This window comes from Patiria miniata, unplaced genomic scaffold, assembly GCF_015706575.1.
Source record: "Patiria miniata isolate m_02_andy unplaced genomic scaffold, ASM1570657v1 HiC_scaffold_26, whole genome shotgun sequence".
Taxonomy (NCBI): domain Eukaryota; kingdom Metazoa; phylum Echinodermata; class Asteroidea; order Valvatida; family Asterinidae; genus Patiria; species Patiria miniata.
This window is the reverse complement of record NW_024037065.1, coordinates 2,012,729-2,027,089: the sequence shown is the minus strand read 5'-3', so window position 1 is coordinate 2,027,089 and position 14,361 is coordinate 2,012,729. Positions and strand designations below refer to the sequence as shown.

The window sequence follows — 14,361 nt, the reverse complement described above, 5'->3', positions numbered from 1 at the left end:
CATCTTTCTAACTACTGTACTCTTGCTTAAATTTCAAACAGAGACCAATTCTTGGAATTAGTTCTTTCAAAGTAATCGGTAGCCTCATCCAGCAGCTTAAAAGCTGCATCATCGACCCCATTTTCTGCAAAGGAATAAAAGAAAGACAACTCCATTAGAGAGCAGGTGGCACTCAGTGACTTTTACTTTTAACATGTCCCTCAAGGGAGAAATTCCTTGAGTACCTGCACCTTGACAATTAAGTCAACAATCATCAATTGTATCTATGTACAGCACCTACATCGTGAATTCATTAGAATTTACAGTAAATGAAGTTTATCTAGGACAGAGGTTTGGGTTGGTATCTGGAAGATGATCGCTAGAGAAAAATTTGACCATATAGGCTATAGGAATTTGACGTGCATCACCCAAACTGTTTTAATTTATTATGTCTAAGACAAATTGAATGGTCAACCCAGAAATCTCAAACACGAAACTAAGCCTTTAATGTTTATATATTGACCCAATCTGAACCAATTCACTTTTGGGTCACGCCAAACTGGTTTCTCTTTTAAGGCTGGTTTGCACAACATTTATGTGTAAATTATAGTGTCTATAGCCCTGCTAATTATTGGGGTTAAAAAAGTATCTGTTGGCTTAAAGCAAACCTTGTGTAATTCAAAATTACAAACAAGTAGTCCGCAGACCGCATACATGTGTCGCCCTTTAATTTCTGCGGTTTATCAGTATTGATGTTTTTTGTTAATTTCAAAATGTTTGTGCTTCTATTTCATTCATGTTTCGTTCATTTCAAAATGAGTAAGGTCAAACAAAAAAAATGGTGTGTTTACGGTAACCAGACCGACCTGGAATTTCTTTGGCCAAATTGCCGACGTCAAACTTTTTATTCCCATTTTGAAGGTTGATATTGATAATTTTACATAAACGAATTTCAAACATTTCAATGGCTTTTAATTATTTGCCACAACATAAACCATTTTCCACACTTGAAATTGACCATGATTTGACACAAACATACCTGTGTTAAACATGCGAAAATCGAAACCATCTCAACACTTGAATTCTCAAACTACATGAAGTACCATTATTTTTGCACAAACACATCGGGGTAAACTGCTGCAAGTGCAGAGCTAGCTCATTTAAATCTGATGCATGAGGTCAAGTAGTGCACCAGACAAAACGTGATTTAGGTTATTATGAAACACATTCAGTAAGTTGCCGTGTCACGCGTAGCTGCTCTATTAGCTCATCCACACAACATACAGCAACGCGAGGCCAGCGAAAGATGGTCGTAAATGGGGCTTCAGAAAATTCACAATTTTCATGGCAAACCACAACCGATCCAAACAAACAAAGTTCTACTTCATACATCATATTTTTCATAAAAAGGATTTCGATGCATTTCGACGATATTATTTCACGAACAAATATACTAAAAATTAGGCCATGAAATTTCAATTTTTTTCCGACAACGACAAGGAAAGAATGAACCTTCGTCTACAAAACATCTTGTGAACGTGATGTCGTTAATATTTTAAGAATTCGATGTACACCTAATGTTTCCAACAACTTTCATTTTTCACAACGCGAAAAGATCATTGCCACTGTACAGCATAGAGCGAGGAACGTACCAAACACGGTGTGAACTTGTGACCCCATATTCCCACTAATTGATCGAGCTCGAGTATGGCCTGCTTAATGTTCATTGCACGTTCGCACGTGCTATTCGCAATGTTTTCAGGCCAACGTCGGTGTACGTTCGTTTACACATGTACATGTGATTGCAAATCATGACATCTCGCAAAAGTCTTCATTTTTCAAGCGGTGATTTGGACGTGTTACACATGAAAATGAAGCATATCCTTTCCTCTATCTGATGAATCTTGCCGTGTCTTTTTCGGCCTTTTTAAAGAATCACACACCTAAAAACTATCGGTTACAGTAAACAGTAACTATATGCATGAAATGAGTATTTTGGTGGCTAAAAAGTTACATGCACGTCGTGCATGCTCAGTACAAAAGCTACGTGCTCAAGCAAAAATCTACATGCACTGGTGCATGCGTGCACCCGGGTAAATCGAGCCCTGCTTGGGCTTTATTGTACATACGTACATATACCATCACGGACTGATGGTAAACTAGCTGTCCCATTACGGACGTACCGTAAATGCGACAGCTAGTTTACCATGGTTGGGTTCACTGCATTATTTTCTGTACAGATAAATAGTTCGTCGCCTGGGTCCGGGACCACAAAGCAGAATGCATGCAGCAGCAGTCGTTTTATGAAAAAAATACATGTACAGGATGACAGGAGTCGAGTTGCAATTCACGATCTAAAACAATTTGAGTTTGAGACTCACCTGGCCGTGACGGACAGTACTAATTAATTTGAAATGAAACGATTGAATACCTTGAATGCTTGAATAATGTTTTTATACAATTTTTTGGGCAAGAACACGCATGGGCATGCAGAACTGAAATGGAAAAAAAAACATTACAAAATAAAATTACTTCCCTACCAATCTACCTGGATTTTTTCCAGGTCGTTACTGTATGCACACCATTTTTTTTGTTGGCCTTACCATCCCACATTGCATCAAATTCACGATCCTTCTTTAAATTACAAGGCTCGTAACGGACTGGCACCCTCATAAAATATATATCAAGATCTCATCACATACCATATTTCAATAAAGGGGCGCTGTTCAAATTCGACGATTCATTACAGAATGGTGAAAAAACAAATCCCCCTATAATCTGGTAATTTTTAGCTACGTCTGTCCGTATTTCAAAAGGCAGACATTAGTATAACATTTTTAGGCGGCGTCAGAGCTGGAGGGGCCGGGTTCGCATTATTTTTTATGAATTTCTATTTTTTGGGCGGGGGGACAGCTGTTTTTTTTTTTAACCCCTACCCCCCCCCCAAAAAAAACCCCAGGGATCCGCGCATGAAAACAGTTCAAAATTTCAAACAAGTGGTCCGCAGACCGCATACATGTTTCGCCATTGAGCGGTACTTATGTTTTAGGCCATGTAGGCCAAGAACTTATGTTATTTTGAAATGTCTGTGCTTCCATGTCATTCATATTTTATTCCATGACACTTCTTATAATCTTATTGAGAAAAGTCAGTGCATTAAGTAAATCTTCTTATTGAGAAGTCTGTTTTACTTTGGGTTTACATTTGAAAAGGTCATGATCGACTGGGCCTAGCCTAACTAGTACTCACTAGTACTAGTGTGCTATTTCAAACACCCTTGACTCGAATTTGATCCATGTTTAATTGAAACTATAAACAAGGGCCACACAATCAGTGAAAATCACCTAGGCCTATATCTGTATAGCTAGGTCCCTATTGCCATATTGCCACGTTCACTGGGGCTGCCGTACTACAACTAGTGTGTAGGTAGGCTAGAGTGCATGTTCCTCCTGGCTAGGGCAGGAGTTTACTACTACTAACGGAGGCCTAACGTTTCATATACAACACCCTAGTCCCTTCTGCATGCCCTAAAACTTCGGCGATCGTTTAGTCATCATGGTCATTGGTCATGTTGGCAGGTTGGTAGGCCTAGCTAGGCCCCTGTTTAGTTTCGATCAAATAAGAGTCGAGAGTTTTTCTCATTACCCCAAAACGATCTTTTCAACCTACAGCCATGACAGCAGACTTCTCTAAATTATAATGACACCTTTTATTGTAATGTTAAATAGTTTCTTGGGGTAGAAATTACGATTTTTCTATGCAGTTTTATCGTTCACGGTCATGACGGTACTACAATGGACGGTGATCGCCATCTTTATTTTCGTGTAGGTCCTAGGCCCTATTGCGTTTTGTCGTTGACATTTTACTCCCAAATATCCCTCAAAAATTCAAAACCTTCCCTCTATCTATGACATATCTGCATGTTCTTTGTCGCCAACTAGTTTTGGTAGGTCATAAAGTTTGAATATGGATTTTGTTCTCTTGTAGGGAACCGGGCCCGTAGATCGCCTAAACTTCAACTTCAAGTTTAAGTGCCCCACTTTTGACAAAACGGATTTTTTTTAGGGGAGCCGGTGTAGCGTGAATATCCGACTCCATGAAATGTGGACACATTGGTAGTAGTGCGCACGCGTGAGTACGATACTATGCTATTTTAGGATCGTTTGGGGAGAGTGACCTGTCACGTGCGAGGTATTAACCAATAAAAGGGAAAAAGGGGTCCGATTTTCATAGCAGTCGGATTTTCATGTGACACCGGGGCGCAGTGTTTTTATTTGCAGCACACATCGTCAATGGGTCATGATTATTGAGCAGAAAAATAACAATGACGTCACGCTATTGCTATCACTCAGTCGTGCAATGTACATTAAAGCATCATATTAACAACGGCTTTCTTGGAGTGAACTATAATTCGCAAGATCTGTGATTCGAACCCATGCCCGTTTTCATCAAATATTTTTTTGTTGGTTGGGTGGTTCAAGGGAAAACACTACGAGAACCCAAGTGTCTTCCATCCACACAGCGTGATAAACATTCATGTTAGGGTGCGTCAGTGTTTCCCCTGGCTAATGAACTGAGCGAGGTGGTAACAATTCAAGTTGATGATTGAAACAAAATTTACGCAGTCTGTAGACTGAAAAGAATGCAGCGCTCACAAAAATGCGCGATGATTCCAAAAACACATCGAAATTTTTAGTTCTTGATACATGGAGGTAAAGGAAAATGCTCATATATTACACAAAATTAATTTTTTTCAATTGATATTTCCTTTTTTTGCCAATCTTCACAACGAGGTGGCGATATTGGCAAAAATTGAGCGGGGTGGTCACTGAAAGTAGCGAGTTGGGCCACCTCACGTTTGAATGGGCAGGGGAAACACTGGGGTGCGTGATGTGATTGGTTAAAACATAATGTATGCTGCAGAAAAAATACGCGGCCGGGTCGTGAAAGTTTTTTTTCCCATAAGAGATCGAACAATTTGAAAAGGCAGGGGGCGCTCTCTCTGCGTTATACATTATTCATGATATCAAGGGTTTTGAGATAATAAGTGATAATAACAAGGAATAATGTCTTTAAATCACCGACGATTGCGGGGCAGCTAACCTGTCGACTGGTTACGTTCACAGTAGTCTCGACTTCTAATCAGAGTTCGAATCCCAGTGAGCGTTGTTCACTTCTTTTCATTTTACTTTTAAATAACCAAGGTGGGGAACTAGGAAGGAACATGTCTCACAAGACGTAAAGCCTGTCTTAGGTTTTGGAGAACAATGCATTGGATATGCATGGAGCAATCAGAAGATGGGAAACGGATGTCCTTTGTGAAAAAAAAAATCGCGCCCGGGGCAGGAAACACTCTTAGCTCTTAAACCTGTAAATTAGTGCGCGTGAGCTCATTAATATTTTGCTACCCCCCCCCCCCCAGTGAATTTTACATAAGAGGTCCTTGCTTTCTTTATAATTATGATAGATTGTACAAATATTTTAGGTCAATCAATTAAGCATTTTTGACTTGTGGCTTCAAACTTTTTTTCGAAATTTTCGATAGGGTCTATTTCTCATAGAGGCGGGGGGGGGGGTACATTTAGACCTGGGCCGGGCTAGGGATTGACAAGGGTTGTTTTGGGCAGGGGAATATAACAAAAAAATGGACCCGGTTACCACTAATAAAATTGAAAAGAAAAAATGTCCATCTTTAATTTCCAGAGAAAGATAATTTGTGCGTGCGTACTAGTATGTGCGCCGCGCAGATATAATGCAGTAATAGAGTACCACTGCTTCTTGGGATTTTTCCAAAGACCTTGGGAATTTTGGTGGTAAAATAATTAACGATTTAAGGTCAGCGCTTGCTACATATCAAATCAGATACGTTTAGTAAACTGTTTTTCATTGCCTTGGGAATTTTTGGCCATGCGCCGTACAAACTTTACGCGCCGCGCGTTCTGATCATGGTGACCGTTTTAGCCAATTCTCAGCTAACTTTGACAGAAAATTTGACAGAATGGAATTTGTTGGCAGATTTCTGGCCGAATTCTGCAAAAATGATTATTTAATAGAAAAACATAGCAAATTTAAAAAAAAAAGTACATTTGTTTAAAAAAGCTTCAATATTTACACGCAAACCCTTGCAATCATAATGGGAAAGGTTGTTTAGTCTAGGTATTGGGGTTCACTGGGAACCGGACTTCGTCGTGATGCCACCGCATTTTGCCTGAAATTTACGCAATTTCATAACATCTTTAAGCGACTACAGATTGTGTTTAATGTAATTTGAACCTTTATTAAGACAATACTACAACGTCTGCATGTGATTTTAAGTATTTATAGAGTCTTTCGAGTAATTCTTGGAAATTTGGCAGAATTTTGATACATTTGACAGATTTTTGAAGTGCATTTAGGCAGAATATTGCCATAACCGTACGGTCACCCTAGGCCTAGCTAGCTCTGAGTATCTTTGGCGCTCTGATGATCGATCAGTTAATTCGATCAATAGCATGCAGCACGTCTACTGAGCACGTCCTTTCATATACTGCGATGTGAGCTAATACTATACTACTAAACTTTTCAAGGCAAGAATTACATTTTTTTTTTTAAATATTTTTTCATTTAACTTATTGCAGTAGTATTGTATGCTACTAAAATATGTAGAACATTGTATTTTGTGTTTTCTGTGAGTAAAAAGTCGAAATCACAACGTCACTAAATTAAAAACATGAACGAGGCTGAGTAAGTTTTACATGTTTTACATTAGGCCTACCAAAACAAGACAAACGCCCATCGTCCAAAAAGTGTTGCATCTAGACGCCACTTTTTCATTGATAAATAAGTAAATATAGGGCCTAGGCCTAGCCTACATGTCAATCGGTGCAAAAACGTTGCAAAGAAAAGACGTTGTGATCTCGAACTCGAAGTGATAAACTTTTTTTTATTTGGTTACAAAACACCTTTGAAACTCCACTCTTCGGATTTATTTATTACAAAAAATCATTAGCAAACCCGGGTTTGGAGACCTAAAGTTTTACAACCACCCGATTTGCGAATTCGAGAGTGAACTTGTCACATCTTTTTTCAGGGTATAATATTTTCTGAAAAATGACTCGAATTATTTATATTATGATCATGCCTTCTACAAATGTTGTCGGTGATTTTTATTTCGTGTTGTTTTGGTCATGTAAAACATTTAGAACTTCCTCAGCGCCTCGGCATGCTTGGTACCCATATTGGCGCTATTAAATTATTATTTTATATGGCCAGCGTCCCAACGCGAAACCCACACATTTCATTGGCTTAAAGTTGAAATTTGCATACCCCTGACCTTTCACACCTTGCATAATTATCCCTTATATGGCAATCAACTGACCCGATCTATACATAACTGGAACCTCTCGCGCGCGCGCAGCAGGCCGGCTGCTATGAAACGCCAAAAAGTCATTTTAATGTGATCAGTGAATCGGACAATCGGTGATGCACTTCAGCAATCGGTGATGCACATTCACGATAAAATTTCGAAAAATTATTCGAAATACCCTATAAACACTTAAAATTACATGCAGATGTTGTAGTATTGCCTTAATGAAGGTTCAAATTGCATTATAAACAATTTATAGTCGCATAAAGATGTTATGAAATTGCGTAAATTTGCGGTTGCGTCATGACGAAGTCAGGTTCCCAGTAAATCTCAGTACCAAGACTAGCTTTTTTTTTAAAATGTACCATTTTTTTAAAATTTGCTATGATTTGCGTCATGACGAAGTCATACCCAGATAGCAAGGACATGTTGGGCCAACATAGGTTAGTAGAGTTGGCCCAATGTTGGCTTTCCACGTCGGCCCCGCTTGGATCTGCTCATCGGGGCAATGTTGGCCCACTATGTTGGTAGAATGTTGGACCAATGTCGATTAATAACCTCGGGCCAACTTTAACTTTGTAATTGGCCCAACAGTACATTTGTGCTTGGGGCAACGCTCAATTTAACTGTTGGCCCAACGTTGGTTTTCAACGTTGGGCCACATTTTTGGATGTTCATTGGGCCACAGTGGGTGTTCAAATGTTGGTCACATGTTGGGCCAATGCAGACGGCCAATGCAGAGGACCAACATCGGGCCAATTTTTAATGTTGTCGTTGGCCCAACGTTAGTTTACAGTTGGGCCATTTGTATTACCAGCCCCCCCCCCCCCCCGGGGCAGGTGCAAATACGCATATTTTGCAAACACTTTCCAACGAAGCTCTCTGAGTGAATTACGCAAGACAAATAAGGATCTTTAAACCTACATGGCCCAAACATGGAATCTAGGTGTTTCAAAGCAGATTGATAGTAAAACTTGGCAACCGACAAAACGAGAACTGGCTAAATTATTCCTGAACATTGAATGTAGACTGAAGACAATTGAGTGAACTGGTCTTTGTTTCAACAAACTTTAATATCACGCACACTTTGCTTTACAGAGGAAAAGAAAGGGAACATAATACAGTGCAGTACCTATAAGTAAAGTCAAGAAAATTTTAACCATCACTTTTCTTTCATTAATGGACGCGCATATCTTGCTACACCACTTTAATTAAGTTCAATTGTACAATTATAAGGACAAGGGTGGATCTGATTGAGTTATGACATACTGGTAGATGAATGCTTGTTTTTCTGTAAAAGGTATATGGTTGAAGTAGGCATAATACATGTATTTAGTGGAAACAGGGGAAGGCGTGACCTTATGTAATACCACTTTTCATGAAACGCTGTATTCCTACTTGATGCATAAAGGCTTGCTGCTGAAATATGTAATGTCAAACATGGTAAGTTGACATGGCATATAACTATAACAATGAACTTTCATTTTGAAACTCAAGCAAAATAATAATTGCCTATAACTTGTTTCAGATTTAGTTTGCTTTGAACCAACAGGCAACTTATATTGTGGGCTAACGCAGACAATTAAGGCACCAAACTGACTTTGCTTGTGCCACCTGTCAAGTCTTTGCTCAACAAAATGAAAGAGATACCATAATTGGAATTTGTGGTAATCAAGATATTTCAAAACTCTAAAGATGGGCTTATTACAAAAATGACTCTTTTAACACAAACAATCTTTTACTTTTCACTTGTGATCAAACAGTGTTGCTTACAAGCCAAACGTAGGATTAATACTTGGGTTAAACAACTTCAAGTAAACACGAACAAAAGATAGAAACTGTTATTCATAACACAACCCTGATGAAGTGACTCATAACTACAGATCCTAGATTATCTGAGAATGTAACAAACTTATTTTTCAGCTTATCTAAAGTCTCCAGTTTTAAAGAGGCTGCACTCGTTGATGGACCTTACCGCGGTTTTTCTAATTTTCATCACTGGAGCCGTAGTCTTCGGTTGACTCCTGACTTACACTTGGTGCAGGACTGTTAACACTGGACTGACGTGCAGCTCTTCTAGCCCTTCCACCGTCTCTGTCTTTCGCATAGCGCAGCCAATCCTTGATGATGGAGTCTATCTCAGCGTTGGTTGCCGATCTGACTGTAGGGTTTCTTCGTACAGCCCCTGCATTCATTTGAGAAACAAATGGGAAGTTGGATGACTGTTAAGAAAAAAAAAATGAAAAATGGCACCAAGCAAGTATGAAGTTTCAATGTGAACAATTCGGTAACCGAATTCAATGTTATTAACTTCTCTGTTACACAGAGTTTTGTCTACCTTCTGACGAGTCACCTTTCATGTCATTTATTGTAGTTCTCTGACATTACAGTAACTAATAGTCCTCGTTCTCCTCACTGACTGATACTTACGGTGTATAACATTGACCATACGAAGTTTACAGAAAGCCTCCTTAGTGCCCTTTCCAATCCAGTTGTATTGCTTCGCAAGATCGTTTGTAAGGACGCAGGCAAGAATTCGTCTGACTGTGCTGCCTAGATTCTCCCCACCGATGTTGGATAAGTATGTAACCTGTATAAAATTTAAAAAAAAAGGAAAAAGAAATCAACAACATATATAAATAGATAACACAAATTGTCGGGAACCTCAGCAGTGGAGAATAGAAGTCCCAGCTGCTCTCTACATTAGTTTTGTTCTCAGGGGACCAGGTTACTTTCAATGTTCTATTGTCTTTCTTAATAGACACACATGGAGAACAATTTGCTATCCTACTTGAAAAACTGATGACTGTTTTCAAAAGGCAAGATTTTCCAAAAATGATTGTTGCTGAAAATAAATAGAGTGAAAGTTTCCAACAATTTGACACAATGAAAAAAAATCCATGACTCACCAAGAGCTTCTCCTTCTCAAAGTTTTGAACAAGGCCCTCAAGTTCTCTCACATCCTTCAATAACTTCAAAGGAAATGTCACTCCTTCTGGCAGACCACCATTCTCAAGGTCCCGCTCTGAGACGTTGACTTTTCTCAAAATCTGGATGAGAATGGCCCGGTTCTCTGCAGCGATCATATTCGACCGTTCTATCATTGTCAGTATTTTCTTCTCGGTTGCTGATGAAAAGAGAATAATATCAACTTTCAATAAGTGCGTTAATTCTTAATTACTTGTTAAGTACAGTTTCATGAGAACTAACGCTTTTATCATGGGTATGCGTACGAGCACAATGACTTCATAAAATAGGAAAGTCTGTGAGTACTGTACAAGGGCTCGCTGCGGGTACGAGTACAAGGTTATTTGAAATTGGTATGAGAACATGAACAAGTTGTATATTTGACAAGAACTTTTACAAAAAATAAAAGCAAGTACAGGTACAAGTTTCAGTCCTATATAACAATACTGATTATGACAGGTAACTTCAGAAACAGTGGAATGGACCACCTCTGGTCACTAACGTTCAAGTCCTTATCCAAATACCTGTGCAAGGTGAAAAGGATCTGGGAAGATTGAGGCTCCCAGATGGTGAGGTAGGCTGAATCAAGCTCCCTGAGGGTGATCCGGACTGAATGAGGCTTGCTGGTGGTGATGGCACGAATGAAGTTGAAGTTGCTGGGATGTTAAACATGGTCTTCTGACTGTTGGCTGCCTGCCTTGGAGTCATTTCTTCATCTGATGATGAATCCATCTGGTAGCGTGGGTTTGGCCTGAAAATGTATGTAAAAATAGAAATAACTGGACCACCAAACAAATAATACAAAAAGTTGTCATGTTGGCAATGTTAATGGAGGTACACTGATAGGATTTCACTGTTCATTCCAGTGACAACTTAGTTGGTCAGAATTTAACGAGATATCACGTTTTATCTTGTCCTACTGACTAACCTTTTTACAAGATGATTGAAATCCTGTCTTTTTAGATACCCAGAAGTCTTGCCAGTGTTACAATTTCAGTGTGGCACGACAAGTTTGTGTTTTCTGAAAAGTTTGTGTTTCATGCAATCACCTGCATGTATATCGAATGACAGGAAATTACCGAGTACTGCACATGATCCGCAGTGGTTTAAATTGCTAAGACTGAGACATGGAACCCGAAAGCTATGTATTACATTTAGTTGCCTAAAACAATACTGTGTGATTTTTCACATATCTGAACACACTCGGAATTAGCTTTCAGAATTCTACGGGCTTTTACAATGAGCAGCTGGGAACAATATTCTACAACTTACCTCTTCCTTCTCTTAGGTGGCACTTCAGTCTCTGCTTCCGTTGCTAGGTCAGAGGTGTCTTGTGCCTGTCGCACTTTAGCCCTACCTTTCTCAAAAGCGGCTGGAAGAAATGAAAGGATTTAAGAAATTAATTTTTTGGCTGAAAAATTTGAAGAAGTACTCTCTTCTACTGCCTTTGAGGCCTAATCAGAGGAAAGAATGTGTGTTTTATTTTTTTGCCTTTGAACTTATACAAGTTGCTGTTGAATAGGCTTCTTGCTGTCCTATGTCTAAAATTATAAATAACATTTACAAGTCTCTGGGAATTTGTTTTTTAACCAAACACATCACATTAACTGTCAAGCAACTGAAAAAAATGCACAGAGGCTACTTGCAGCCCATGCCTAGATTTATTTAACACCATCAAAGTCCAAATACTATTTTTAGACATTTAAAGACGGGTATGTTTTTTTAGAAGCTGCAGCTGATGCTCTTAACCATGGTGTAAGCAAATGTGTCAAGATCAAAACATCACCTGTTTTTAGCAGCACACGGCAGGGGAACTGCTCATATTCATCGTTGGTGGGTGCCTCGCACTTCTGTACAGCTTTATCAATTCTGCTTTGTGACTTGTACTTTGTAGGCCATTTTACCATTTTGTCTTGTTCTGCCAGCCAGTTTTCGGCAACTAGTGACACAGTGCCCACATCGACAAACTCGACAACTGCGTACATTTCCCCTACGAATCAACTGGGGGTATACATTATTTGGAGGAGTAATTTTTTTTTTATGAAATAGGAAAAGACATTTTTGAAACCATGTTCATTTTTCAAAACAAAAAAAACAAGGAAAAAACTCTAGTCCACTTCCATATAATAAGTTATTCTTTTGCTACAATAAAAAAAAACTTAAGCTGACACTAAAATCAGTTTCTCCTTTTACATTGTTTTCATCGCTTTATGGACAGAATGAATTCATGAAACTTACTACCCTTCAACAGCAGCCTGGAAACTACAACAAAAGCAACACATGAAATACTCAGAAGAATGGGAACCATGGAAATTTTTTTTTACCAAATTTGATGAGACAGAGCTATAACCAAATACCTTCTTTTGCAGGGAAAGATGACACATTTACATTTAATTTCTGATAAGTAGCATGTATGGAGCACACCATCAAGCTTAGCAACTCTGTGTATTCCCAAACACCCCGAGGGTAGAGGATAATCAAAAAAGTCTTCTACAGTTTTGAATGCCTCGTATACAATAGTTACTTGGCCATTCCACAAAATGTTTCGAACAACACACACGCTGTCTTTCACTTTGATGCAACTATCACTGGGAGTTGATGAGATACTGTATGAGTCAAGATGCAGTTCTGTATACTGCTGACAGCCCTTGGTGTTAGGTGGCAAAGGACCATTCATATGTTGTTTCTTACATTCAGGTTTGGTTATTTTCTGCCCACATGAACATGTTTGTCTTGGGGCCTTGTCCTCTGAGAGACGTCGAATGACCTGTTGAAGGGGTGAGGATGGTTTTCTGATCAGTCGTTTCAGCTGATGAAGAAAATTCTCGTACGGAAAACTTGAAATATTATCAAGTGGGCCAAATTTATTTGCATCATTTGCCAAATGGAGCAAACCATGTACATTATATACAAGTTGATTTCTGCCATAAATGCAGTGTTCTCCAACATGTACAACAAACCTGGCGCCCCGCCATGTTTTAGAAGTCGCCCGCCATGTTTTAGAAGTCGCCGCCAAGCTTTAAAATCCAGCCGCCAGGTTTAATTTTTTTGACTCTACAGTGTACATTTACAACTAAATGAATTTAGAAACAAGAATGACCACATCTTTTTCGAATAAAATTGAATGACTTCCCGCTGAACCCTAGTCCTGGCCAAGTTAGCGATGCGCACGGAGTTCTCACTTTATTTCTTCAATGATCGATGCAGTTAATTTAGTCTGGTTCTGACTATTTCGTTCTCTTCTATCATCATATTATTCAAGGGATCGTCTAGTAACCAGATGCACCATTTTTTCACGCAAAAAATGCTACACGACCTACGTACTGCACGTATACGTTAACACGTGCATACTGCTGCTGGACTGCAGGCCTAGCCTGAGCATGCGACGTGCGTGTTTAAACACGTTTGCGGAATTTGCAGCGGGCACGCACATGGCGTGCATCGTCGTTAATAGTTTTAAACATAAACTTCGGGGCCAAGGCTAACTTTTATTGCATGTTGTATTCCATGAACTTCAGTTGTAGATAATGAGGCCTTATAATATAATAAAATGTTTCTTTTGCTTACCAGTAAATTAAGCTTATTAATTAAAAAGATGAAGCTTTTGTTTCGAAAAACTCTAGGTCTCCGTTTATTTTCAAATATGTCTGATCGTGAATGATATTTTTATAAGCCATACGTCCATCCAGTCATCAGGCGAACATTGTTTGTAGGTGCTCTCTGTGAACAAAATCTCGTTTGGGTCACGTGCATGTAGAACTCGAGAGCCGACCCATCTGATAGGAATGCATGTGGCCACCGAAAATAAGGAATGCACTGACGACTCATGCCGTAAAAAGTTAATTCATATGTCCCATTGATTTTTATGTCGTTTAGTTCCAAATTATGACGTAGCCCAATTTGCTTCGCACAAGGATTTAGCAACAAAGGAGTTTCTAGCTTTACAGGACTTAATAGGAGTTTTTAAATGTGTAATGTTATAAAATGTAAGTCCTGGTGTGAAGTAAAACAAGCCAAGAATATGATCTGAGGAAAAGTTGCATGCCCGTTAGCATTCGCGTAATGAGCAT

At 39.1% G+C, this 14,361-nt stretch overlaps 1 protein-coding gene across 1 annotated transcript; it reads right to left on the bottom strand.

The window, feature by feature from the left end:
* Positions 1-8,696: 8,696 nt before the first annotated feature.
* On the bottom strand, positions 8,697-13,219 carry LOC119733746. Its single transcript, XM_038207120.1, has 6 exons — positions 12,078-13,219; positions 11,564-11,663; positions 10,816-11,042; positions 10,234-10,451; positions 9,755-9,914; positions 8,697-9,509 (listed from the first exon to the last, which is right to left on the bottom strand). The coding sequence occupies exons 1-6, from the start codon at positions 12,274-12,276 to the stop codon at positions 9,310-9,312; spliced, it is 1,104 nt and encodes a 367-aa protein (XP_038063048.1). The 5' UTR covers positions 12,277-13,219; the 3' UTR covers positions 8,697-9,309.
* Positions 13,220-14,361: the final 1,142 nt, after the last annotated feature.

Coding starts and splice junctions, on each gene's coding strand:
- LOC119733746 (XM_038207120.1), bottom strand. CDS start 12,276: ATGTACGCAGTTGTCGAGTTTGTCGATGTGGGCACTGTGTCACTAGTT. Junction 9,915..10,233: donor TTGAGAAGGAGAAGCTCTTG/GTGAGTCATGGA, acceptor AATTTTATACAG/GTTACATACTTATCCAACAT. Junction 9,510..9,754: donor TATGGTCAATGTTATACACC/GTAAGTATCAGT, acceptor AAATGAATGCAG/GGGCTGTACGAAGAAACCCT.